This window comes from Choloepus didactylus, chromosome 17, assembly GCF_015220235.1.
Source record: "Choloepus didactylus isolate mChoDid1 chromosome 17, mChoDid1.pri, whole genome shotgun sequence".
Lineage (NCBI taxonomy): Eukaryota > Metazoa > Chordata > Mammalia > Pilosa > Megalonychidae > Choloepus > Choloepus didactylus.
The window spans coordinates 38413583-38426421 of NC_051323.1; the positions used below are offsets into that span (position 1 = coordinate 38413583).

Genomic DNA, 12839 nt, shown 5'->3' on the forward strand with positions numbered 1-12839 from the left:
ACTTTTTCATATTTTCCCCAAATTGTAGTTTCACATTTCCTGGGATGGTTAATCCCCCCTCCCAAATTTTTATTTTGAGAAATTTCAAACACACAGAAAGGTTAGAAAGTGAACACTCATGTACTACCCTCCACCTAGATCCAATAATTAATAATTTGCCACAGTTACTTAACTTCCTTTTCTCTCTGTGTACATATTTTTTTTATAAAACATTCGAAGTTGCATATATATTGACGTTTCTCAGCCAAAGACTTCCACATGCATCTTCTCAGAAAAAGGACATTCTCTTAATAACCACAGTGCCCTTATCATACCTAAGAAAATGAACAGTAATTCTATCATCAAATATCTATTTCATATTCAAAGTTCCTTAATTACGAACTTGTTTTTGTAACTGATATTTTTTTTACCAACCCAGGATCCAGTTGAGGTTTGCATTAGGTTGTTTAACTATTCTTTATGTATTGTATCTAGAATATAGGAAAGTTTTTATGAAAGGAAGGATCATATAAACAGTTTATTAATGTTGGCTAATTGGTATTAAGGGGTTTAAGAGAATGATCCTGCTATATGTAGCGCATTTTTTTTTTTTATTTTTGAGTTCTTTTCAAAAGCTCAAAGATATTACCCAGTTCTGACACTTTTTTCAGATTATTGCCTATTAATCTGGATCCATTAATGCTATTAGTAACTGTGAGAAAGCGAGTAAAATTTTGAAAGAGAATCGTATCTGTTTTTACCTGAATGCTGTTTTTAGTTTCTTTGGAGTGGGGTCTTGTGTATGTGTGTGTGTTACCTACGTTTTCCTACATGGAAAAATAAATTTTCTTGTATTAGATGCATATGCTGATAAATTACCCTAAATTATATAGATTTGCTATTTTTTTATGAAGCTGGGATGTAGTGGATTAGCTAGGAGTTAATCTGGTTCAAAAAAGTATACCTTAGCATTCAAGATCCTCCACAGTGTGGCTCTCAGCTACCTCTGCAACATCATTTTCCTACGTTTTTTTGTTAACCTAATCTTCCTGGCAAAGCAATTGTTTCCCTCCTCACTCTCCTGTACCCACCCTTGCTTGTTCATCTCCACACTTTTGACAGTGCCATTTTTTCTGCCTAGGAATGCTCTTCTTTCTGCTCATTGTTGCATGCTCAAATTCATCCTATCCTTTAAGGTCCAGCCATTATCTATCCCATCAAGCTGAAGTAGTCTCTCCTTCATTTAACTATCCTTTGATTTAGGGCATGTTCTACTCTGTCTTGAATCATGTTTATCATTCCTTTGAGACTGTGAAACAACTTGAGGAAGAATGCGTGTCTGTGTCATCTTTGTATACTCCACATTGCTGGACATATAGTTGGTACTCAACAAATAACTATTAATTGAATAATTAAATGTTCTGCAACATGCCTTTTCTTTCCTTAGTAATGGGCCAGTTGATCTGATCAGATTCATCCATAGCTAAATTAGCTGTTTGGCTTGCTATAAAATCAACTTCTGCAGTTACAGTTTTATATTTAAATGAGATGTGGGTAATTTTAAATTTACTACAGGAAATGCTGTATGTTTTCTTTTAATCTCTTTTCTCAAAACCTTCCTTTCCTGGATAAATTATTTAGAATGTGGCTCTAGAAAGTTTTTACCTAAATTGGACTAGATATGTTGTTTGTATTTCCTAAACCAGTTCCTAAGAGGGTCAGGATGGAAGTGTTAAAGACTACCCCTTAGGAGATGACCAGCCCCTTAAGAATTCTGAATCTCAGCCCAAACAACCTGCTTTAAAGCATCACTAACAAGAAATTGTCTTTGTGAGAAGAGTTATATACTGAGAGCTATACTGGATGCCGACTCCAGGGGAATTGAAATGAGCTTTGAAAGGCAGCTGATAAAGAAGAGCATAGTATGTCGTGAAGAACTTTCTGGGTCTATGTGGGAAAGCTGGGCTCATCTCTTTATAGTGTTCTTTGTTGATTTCAGTATTTTCAGTCAGTTATTCTGTTTCCTCAAGGACGGAGAACCTGAATGTTTAGCCCTGTCTGGATAGAACCAACAGTGTCAGGAAAACTAGAATTACTATTCATCTTTGTTCTTTTCAATAAATGTCTTTCACTCTTTTTTCTAGCCTTTTGGGTTTAGCTCTTTTCTGTAGAGGATTACAAACAAATTTTTGAGGTTGAGCATTGCTGGTAGTTAAATGGGTGTCTTTGCATAACAGAGAATACATTTGGGATTCACTACTCTCATGGAGCTCCACTGAGTGCATTTTGGTGGGGAATGAACATGAGCAGAAGCCTGCCGGAAGGAGTTACGCAGATATCATTTCCAGAGGAGCAAAGAAAGAACACTTAAATCTCCCATGACATCTTTAATAAACAAATTTCTGAGGAATCCAAAATCACCAATCCTATTTCCTGATTTTAGGCTCTTGCAGAAGCTGTAGTGAGACAGGTTGCCTTCTCTACCTTAGGCTCTTCCTCAGTGGTCATGTGAAAAGTGCCAGTCAGACCTACCATGATCTGCCAGTCTCTAAGAATTACAGTGTTGTTTTATTGAATACTGAATTTTCTTTCTGCCTTGTCTTGTAGACTTGTCAGCAGAATGGATTTTACCGAGTCTTATTCTGACACATGCTCTGCGGTTGGACTTGCTGCCAGAGAAGGCAATGTCAAAGTCTTAAGGAAATTGCTCAAAAAGGGACGTAGTATTGATGTTGCTGATAACAGGGGATGGATGCCAGTTCATGAAGCAGCATATCACAACTCTGTAGAATGTTTGCGGATGTTAATTCATGCAGGTAAAGTAAATTCGGGTACCAGGCCTACAAGCTGGATTAATAAAACATAAATTGTAATACATGATTTATTGACAGTAGTATTTTTCCTTGTTCTGTAATCATAAAATAACTGTTTATTCATTAAGGATGGTAAGATTGCCTGACTTACATCATTGTGGTGTTACAGCAGGACATCTATAAATGGTGTGCTTTATAAGGATATGCTTGTGCCTGGCCCATTTTTATTGCCTTAACTAGGTGATGTGGCAAAAGTAGTCTGCTGTTTTAATTTAAACATATAGTCACTGGCCATGTTTGCTCTTTCGTCCTGTCTCAGACAAAAGGAGCAATGTTACTGAAATTAAGGGTGTGAGTATTTTTTCTTTTCAATTTCCTTCTTTAATTTTGGGGGATCTTTTCAATTACTTGAAGTTTGTATTTACAGTACATATTCTTTCAATATGCTTTAGATGCTAATAAAATAATTAGAAAATCTATTTATTGTTAGTAAATTGGGGGACAGAAAGGTATAGGATGGGCTTTGGGGTCAGATAAGATCTGGGATCAAATTTCAGTTCCTCTCCATCCGGTGTGACCTTTGGCAAGTTTCTGTTCTGTAAAACTGGGTTGATAATATCAATTCCATAAGGAGGTGGTAGCTATTGGTTGATTAAGTTTGGAGCATGACATAGGATACTTTCTGTGATAAAGAAGATAATAATGTATAAATCAGGCTAAATTCTGATGGAATTCATTCACTGTTTTATTCATTCATCAAATATTTATTGAGTATCTTTAATGTGCTAGGCACTTTCAAGGTGCTAAGGATAGAGAACAAGACAGACAACCTTCATGATGCTTGTAATAGTGTTAGAGGAACAAACAGTAAATATCTAAACAATTAGACATGATAATTCCAAAAGGTAAAAATGCCTTGGAGAAAAGAATACAGAGTAATGTGATAGAGAGTCATGGTGTGTTACTGCATGTAACTCTGCATTCAGTGACTTTTGGCTCGTAGCTTCAAATTGGCCATGGTGGGAGTTTTAACATCCCAGAAATGAGCCAGTGCTGCAAATCTGGGCTTTTTCCCCAGAGAACTGGTTGTTAAACATTTACCAACACACCACTGGATGAAGGGCATTGACTCTGAGAGATTCTGACACTCAGGAGATGAGAACAAATGCTGATGGAGCATTGTTTGCAGCAATCATTGTGTCACATGCTTGACGTTATATTTAATATATGTAAAATTACTGTAAGAGGCAGTATTAACTTCATTTTATCAGTGAAGAAACCAAGCTCTGATGCTTTTGATTGACTGAGATTGCAAAGTTAGATGCTCCAGGGTGCTGTTCTCCCACAGAATCTTTGAGTAACTATCAGAAACTGGCAGAGTCATATTCCTCAAAACTCCATAAAACAGTTAAAAGGTTGCAGTATCTGGGTGAATGCTGAATCAAGAAAACACACCTTTCAAAAAAAGTAAAGATGCTCGTGGTGCCCTTGCTAACCTCTCCCGAACCCCTCCCTGGCATGGAGAGAACTGGCCTGCTGTCCCATGTGGGTCTCTGGCCCTGTTCCAGGGGGAGCAGAATAAATCCTGTGCATATACTGCAGTGCCTGTAAGTTAGTGCCAATCTTATCTGGTAGCAGCTTTAAGGCTGAACCAGGAAACTGATCTCTGGCTCACCCTCACAAACTTGCCCTGCAGGCAGAAGCAGCTTGCTGACAGCTAAAGCAGTATAAAAAACAATTAAGTCAAAGCAACCTGAGTCAAAAGATTACCTGCTTTAAGTCTTACAGTAGAGCACCCTGGAGGAGGAAAAAGTCTATTTCATAGGAAGTAGAGGGGGAATTCAAATTCCTGTAAAAGGGGGGAATTCCTAAGGTCACAAGCAAGCACAAGCCCAAGAAAAGAGGCTCAGAAAAGACAGAGGACCCTGGACTTCACATTCACCTCAGGCTAATCTTGATAGGATGCCTAAACACTGAAGGGGAACACCAGCCATCTCAGAGCCAATTTGCAGATTCTGAAATGTGTTTGTTGCTTTGGTTGGTTTTGGTTAGCTCCCGGCACTCAGAGTAATCTCTCAAATTATTTGCTAGATACAAACTTAAAGAACAGACAGCTCAGGGATTAAATCCCAGAGTTAACATTTTTAAATATTAAAATGTACAGTATGCAGCAAAGATCACAAGACAAACAAAGAAACAGGAAATGATGACACACTCAAAGGAACAAGATGAAAATCCAGAAACCAGTAATGAAGAATACTAGATTTTGGACATACAGGACAAAGACTTGAAAAATTATCCTCAATATGCTCAAGGAGGTAAAGGAAAACACAGAGGAAATAGTTAAAGGATATCAGGAAAACAATGAATGAACAATATGAGAATCTTAGTAAAGAGATAGAAATTTTAAAAAGGAACCAAACAAAAATACTGGAGTTGAAGACCACAATCCCTGAAATGGAAATTCCCTAGAGGGCTTCAACAGCATATTGGAACTGGAAGAAGAAAGAATTAGTGAACTCTAAGACAAGACAAAGGAAATGATTCAGGATAAGGAGCAGAAAGATAAAAGAATAAAAAGAAATGAACAGAGGCTAAGAGACCCATGGGATACCATCAAGTGTACCACTATCTGCATTATGGAAGTCAAGGAAGGAAAGAGAGAAAGTGACAGAAGGAATATTCAAAGAAGTAATGACTGAAAACTTCCCAAATTTAAAGAAAGACATGAATATGCACGTTCAAGAAGTTAACACCAAATAGGAAAAACGAGAAGAGAACCATGTCCAGACACACACTAGTCAAACTGTTGAATGCTATGGAAGTGGAAAGAGTTCTGAAAGCTGTAACAGAAAAGCAACATGTTATGTACAAGCGAGTCCCAATAGGATTAAGTTCCAATTTCTCATCAGAAACCATGGAAGCAAGAAAGTAGTGGTACAAAATATTAAAAGTGTTGAAAGAAAACAACTGCCAACCAAGAACTTTATATCTGGCAAAACCGTCTCTCAAAAATGAGAGAGAGGTTAGGACAGTCTCAGATAAGAACTGGGAGGGAGTTCTTTACCACTAGATCTGCCCTACAACCAATGGTCAAGGGAGTTCTTCAGACTGAAAGGAAAGGACACTGCATCAAATGGGTAAAGGTAACATATGGGTAATAATAAATGCCAGTACTATTGCAACATAATTTTTGTGTGTAACTCCACTTTACACTTCTTACAGGTTCTAAAGCGTAGATGCATAAAAAGCAATGATACTTCTATGGTTTTGGACATAAATGGTTTTGGACAAAAATGTATAAAATGTAATTTGTAACATGTACAACAAAAAGGGGGGTTGAGTGGTATAGGAATAGGGTAAGTACTATTAAAATTAAGTTGGTATCAAATCAAACATGATTGTTACAGATTTAGGATGTTAAATGTAGGCCCCTTGGTAATGACAAGGAAAATATGTGAAAAATTTAAACAGAAAAAAATCAGAAGGTCCTCAAAATGGTACACTATAGAAAGTCAAATGAATATGAAAGTAGGCATTACCAGAAGTTTTGAGGGACAAAAAAAGGTATAAGACTTACAAGATCAAAAAGCAAAATGGCAAAAGAAAGTCATGCATTATCAGCAGTGACTTAAATCTAAACGGATTAAACTCTCCAGTCAAATGGCAGAGATTGGCAGATTGGATTAAAAAGCATGACCCAGTTATTTGCTGTTTAAGAGAGACTCACCTTAATACAAACACACAAGTAGCCTGAAAATGAAAAGATGGAACCAATAACCAAAAGAGAGCTTTAACCTTAAGCTTTGACTTTAATTAAAAAACTCTTTTGAAGGACAAAGAAGGGCAGTAGTATATCCTGCTAAAGTGGTCAATTCAACAAGAAGGGGTAACAATTACAAATATATATACACCTAAAAGCAGAGCACCAAAATATATGAAGCAAAAGGAAGATATAGATAGTCCTACAGTAGTAGGAAACCTTAGTAATGATAGAACAGCTAGACAGAAGATCAATAAGAAAATAGAAGACTTGAGTAATACTATAAAAACACAAGACTTAACAGACATGATAGAACACTTCACCCAGCAGAATATGCATTCTCTTGTACACATTGGTCATTTTCCCGGATAAACCATATGTTAGCTCACAAAAAAAGTTTCAATAAATTAAAAAATATTAAAAATCATACAGTATATCTTCTTTAACCACAATGGATTGACACTGGAAATCAACAATAGAGAGAGAACTGAAAAATTCAAATATGTGGAAATTAAACAACACACCTTTAAGCAAACAATGGGTCAAAGAAAAAATCACAAGGAAAATTAGGAAATACTTTGAGGTGAATGAAAATGAAACCCCAACATACCAAAGCTTATGGGATGCAGCAAAGGTAGTGAGTGCTTAGAAGGAAATTTATAGCTCTAAATGCTTACACTAAAAAAGAAGAAAGATCTCAAATCAGTGACCTCACCTCAGGACTGAAGGATCTAGAAAAAGAAAAGCAAACTAAATCCAAAGCAAGCTGAAGGAAGGAGATAAGATTAGAGCAAAAGTCAATAAAATAGATATGAAAACATAGTCAACAAAACCAAAGGTTGATTCTTTGAAAAGATCAATAAAATCGACAAACCTTCAGCCAGACTGACAAAGAGGAATAGAGAGAGGGTGCAAATAACTAAAATAAGAAATAAAAGGGAGAACAGGATAGTACTACCCAACCCACAGATGTAAAAAAGATTATAAGAGGATGCTATGAACAACTGTGCACCAACAATTTGATAACTTAGATGAAGTGGACAAATTCCTAGAAACACAAATTACCTACATTGACTCAAGAATTAGGCAGTCTTTACAGATCAATAACAAGTAAAGAGATTGAATCAGTAATCAAAAACCTTCCAACAAAGAAAAGCCAATGACCAGATGGCTTAACTGGTGAATTTTACAGCATTCCAAGAATTAACACCAATCCTACTCAAACTTTTCCAAAAATTGAAGAGAACACTCCTTAACTATTTGATGAGGCCAGCATCACCCTAATACCAAAGCCAGATAAAGATAATACCAGAAAAAAAAGCTACAGGCCAATGTCCCTCATAAATACAGATGCCAAAATACTCAACAGAATACTAGAAAACTGAATCCAACAGCACATTAAAAGGATTATACACCATGACGAAGAGGGAGTCATCCTGGGTATGCAAGAGTATATCAACATAAGAAAATCACTTAATGTAATACATAACATTAACAGAAAGAGGGGAAACAACCCACATGCTCATCTTCATTGATGCAGAAAAGGCATTTCACAAAAATACTGCACCCTTTCTTGATAAAAATACTTAGAAGGAAACTTCCTCAGTATGATGAAGGGCATATCTGAAAAACTCACAGCTAACATCATAATTAATGGTGAAAGCTTTTCCTCTAAAGAGCAGAAGAAAAGGATGCCCACTGTCATCATTGCTACTTAACATTATACTTGAAGTTCTAGCCAGAGCAAATTAGGCAAGAAAAAGAAATAAAAGGCATCCACATTGTAAACGAAGAAGTAAAACTTTCCCTATTTGCACATGACATGATCTTACATATAGAAAATCGTGGGAAATTGACATCAAAGCTCCTAGACCTAGTAAACGAATTCAGCAAAATGGTGGGGTATGAGAGATTAATTCACAAAAGTCAATAGTATTTCTGTACAGTACTCATGAACAATCTGAAGAGGAGATAAAAAACAAATTCCATTTACAATAGCAACTAAAAATCAAATATCTAGGAATAAATGTAACCAAGGATGTAAAAGATGTGTACATGGAAATCTACAAAACATTGCTGAAAGAAATCAGAAGAGTTAAATAAATGGGAGGACATTCTACGTTCATTGATTGGGTGATGAAGTATTGTTAAGGTGGCAATTCTGAAAGTGATTTATAGATTCAGTGCACTTCCAATCAAAATTCCAACACTTTTCTTTGCAGAAATGGAAAAGCCAGTCATCAAACTTATATGGAAGGGTAAGAAGTCCTGAATAGCAAAAACCATCTAAAAAAAGAATAATTGATTTTAAAACTTACTACAATGGTACAGTAATCAAAACAACATGGTACTAGTACAAGAACAGATATATAGACCAGGAGAATTGAACTGAGAATTCAGAAATAAATCCTTACATCTGTGTCCCATTCCTTTTTTACAGGGGTGCAAAATCCACTCAGTAGGAAAGAATATTCTCTTCAATAAATGTGGGAAAAACTGGAAATCCATATGCAAAAGAATGGAAGTAGACCCTTTCCTCACACCATATACAGAAGTTAAAATGAATTAGAAACCTCAATAGAAGTATAAAACTTCTAGAAGAAAACATAGGGAAGCATCTGCAGCCACCTTATGTTATGCAGTGGTTTCTTAGACTTCACACCAAAAGCACGAGCAACAAATGAAAAAAATAGATAAATGAGATTTCATCAAAATCAAAAACTTTTATGCGTCAAAGAACTTTATCCTGAAAGCAAAAAGACAACCTGCAGAATGAGAGAAAATATTTGGAAGCCACATATCCAACAAGGATTTAATACCTAAAATTTATAAAGAAATCCTGCAACTCAACAACCAAAAGGCAAACAACTCAATTAAAAAATGGGCAAAACACTTGAATAGACATTTATCCAAAGATGATATGCAAATGGTCAATAAGTACACAAAAAGATGCTCAATATCATAGTCATTAGAAAAATGAAGTTCAGGACCACAATAAGATACTTTTTCATACCCACTAGAATGGCTAGTAATAAAATAAAAATGGAAGATAACAAGTGTTGGAGCAGATATGGAGAAATAGGAACACTCATTCATTGGTGGGAATGTAAAATGGTGCAGCTGTTGTGGAAAACAGTTTGCTGGTTCCTCAGAAAGTTAAATATAGAATTATCTCTAACCCTGCAATGCCACTTCTAGGTATATACCTAAAACAATTTAAAGAAGGTACTCAACAGATGTTTGCACACTGATGTTCATAATGGCATTATTCACAATTGACAGAAGTTGGAAGTAACCCACATGTCCATCAACCGATGAATGGATGAACAAATGTGATATATACATGCAATGAAATATTATTGTGCCATCAAAAAGAATGAAATTGTGATTGCTGCGACAACATGGATGAATCCTGAAGACATCATATTGTGTGAAAAAATAAGCTAGACACAAAAGACAAATATTGTATGATGTCACTGATGTGAAATAGCATAAGCAAATTCATAGACAGAAACATTTTGCCAGGGATTGGGGTGCAGTTAGGAAATGATTAGTAAATGCTTAGTTGGTACAGAGTTTTTGTTTGGATTGATAGAGAACTTTTGGTAATGGACAACTGGTATTACAACATTGTGCATGTAATTAACACCACTGAATTATATATTTGAATGTGGTTAAAAGGTTCATTTTAGTTTGTATGTATGTTATTAGGATACAGATTTTTAAAAAATTCACATAGGACTGTACAACACAAACAGTGAACCCTAATATGAAATATGGACTTTACTTAATGGTATAATTATAATAATATTCTTTAATTGTAACAAAGTTACCACACTAAAGCAAAGTGTTAATAATAGGCAAAACTGTGTGTTGTGAGGGGATATATAGGACCTCTGTATTTTTGCATGATTTTTCTGTAAACCTAAAACTTACATAATTTAAAAAAGAACAATAAATTAAGAGACCAAGACTCAAAATTGTCAAAGATTACATAATAAACTGGGGAATTTGATTTGAATCCTATTCTGTCTCTAAAAGCCATGTTCTTTCCACCATACTATGTTTCCAACATTTAATTTAAATGAAAATTTTTACCATTCACTTAATTAATTTAAACTGAGTTTGCTTATAATGCTTACCTTAGTAATCTGTTTATATTTCATTGATCGTGGAAGTTCCGACTCTCTTCCTCCCTAGCTACTTATCGTCACCAAATATATATAGTTACTCAAAATTTAGACTTCTGTGTCCATGACTCCTCAGAATAACTCTTTGCAGGAAAGGAAATAATCCTTACAATATTTTGGTTTGCTTGTCTTAAGGGATGTGGACAGCAAGGCTAAATTCCCCAAATCATGATACTGGAAGTTTGTCATAACTGCTTTTAAAGTCACATGTTTAGAGTATTATAGTTGAATGTTTAAAGATACTAGAGACATAGCCTTACTTAAATTTCAGATTTAAAAAGCTTACATGTTTTTTTTTGGAATCCATTTGAAGTTAACTATATAGTTTGAGTTCCCAGAATATCTCTAGTGAGAAAGTTATGTTTGACTGTTCTTGTCTAGCTAAAAAGCTTGTTCCCAACCTACTGTTACATCCTTTTCTGCATCAGAATGTTGTTTGTTTAGGTCACAATTCCCTCTCCCCCCACCCCTTTAGCTGCTGAATAAACTTAGGCATGCTTTTGACTAAAGGCATTTGAACTGACAATTCAAGTTTGTTTATTTTCTTTTGGAAGTTTTTAATACCGCCTTCATTATTAATAACTATCAGTTTTTGAGTTTGATATTGGAGGGTTAGATAACTATATAGTTAGCTATGTGAAGAGTTGATATAAATAGTCAAATAAAATTTCATCATATTTTTATTAGAGTTTACCTTTATGAAATAAACTTTAATACATCTAATTTATGTGTAGTATGTACACCAGAATTAAAGCAGGGATAAGGAGATACAAAGTAGGGTTTGCAGAACTAATATTCAAAAGTCTGTCAGATCTTTCTAATTCCCTAACTAGAAAAATCAGATTAATAATGTTTTATATACTCCCCTGGTTGCCCCCCACACCTTTTTAATCCCTTACCTTTTTACAAAGAGTATAATTTAAACTTTTCTGGGTGATTCAAGTTCAGGAATGCTAGCTAACCACTTTGTACAAGGTCTACCTAGCATAAAGCTACATATGAGGAGATATTTTTAAATGATGATAAAGTCCCAACTTTTCTGTTCTTGAAAACTGAAATGAGGCTTCTTTTGCTCAATGATGAGAAAAGCATTCTTTTACCTCTTCCAGTTAACTTGGTATTATTCTGTGTTAATCTTAAAAGTTTTCAAAATAAGTTGACATTTCTCTTGTTCTTTATGCTTACTGTATATGTGTTTTGCATGATTCATGATTCTCTTGTCCCTTGTGGCTCAACTGTCTTATATTAAATGTCTTTATTATATAATTTCTACCCCCTGAACTTTGTGTAAAGTTAATAAATTGGCAGAGATTTATAAAAGATACCTTTTGTTAGTTCACTAAAATATGGAGGTGCTCATGCCTATACGAAAAGAATGAAATAGTCTGAAATGGTTAGAAGGGTTTCGCTTTACTGTCTCTTCAATTTAGATCCAGGCTCTATTTTAAGAACCATGCGTGGTCTTTTCAATCCAGTTGGAGAAGTATGTTCAAGTGCAGTAAGAATCACTTAGAAATTTAACCTGTATATGTATTTTATTTCCATTTTAATTCTCTGTTTAAAGTATTAACATAGGTAACAAATTTGCTTCTCTTCTTTCCTGTATTGAAAGTTTGTTATAATAGGTACCAAGATTTCATGAAGCTTGCCATCTTGAAGTGTGATAATGATCTTCAGTGGCAGTTAACCAAGCCATTCAATATTAAATCATTTGCTCACTAAAGGTCACTTAAAATCTCTCAATTAATTAGAGCATACGCTAACAAATACTTTTACTTGGAAAATATATGATCTAGGTTATAATACTTTTCTTAGTTGATGTTAAATAAGAAAATTTTGAGCTGTAGTGCTGAGTGTTCACAGATGCTGAAGATCTTTAGATAAATAAGGCAGTGTAGCATAGTGATTTAGAGTTGTGGTCAAATAGACATTGGTTCTAATGGCTTTACCACTTTGTATTGGTGTGACCTTGGACAGAAATTTTAACCTCTCAGTGGTTCAGTTTCTTTATCTGTAAGGTAGAAATACTCCATTGTTCCAGCTCAGTCCAAAAATTGTGGCGCCATCCTTAATTCCTTCATTTTTCACATGTAT

The 12839-nt window shown here is 35.0% G+C and overlaps 1 protein-coding gene across 4 annotated transcripts in view; it reads left to right on the forward strand.

Moving 5' to 3' along the window:
• LOC119512926 (probable G-protein coupled receptor 75) overlaps nucleotides 1-12839 on the forward strand; it is a 237164-nt gene that overhangs the window by 106628 nt on the left and 117697 nt on the right. For 2 of the 4 annotated variants that reach the window (XM_037807746.1, XM_037807747.1), the window contains one exon: nucleotides 2587-2795. The exons of 1 other annotated variant lie outside the window; for it this stretch is intronic. In XM_037807746.1, the coding sequence (XP_037663674.1) occupies nucleotides 2587-2795 (209 nt within the window). Of the gene's footprint in view, nucleotides 1-2586; nucleotides 2796-12839 lie in introns of those variants that run through there. One more of the 4 variants, XM_037807748.1, reaches the window with a different exon arrangement.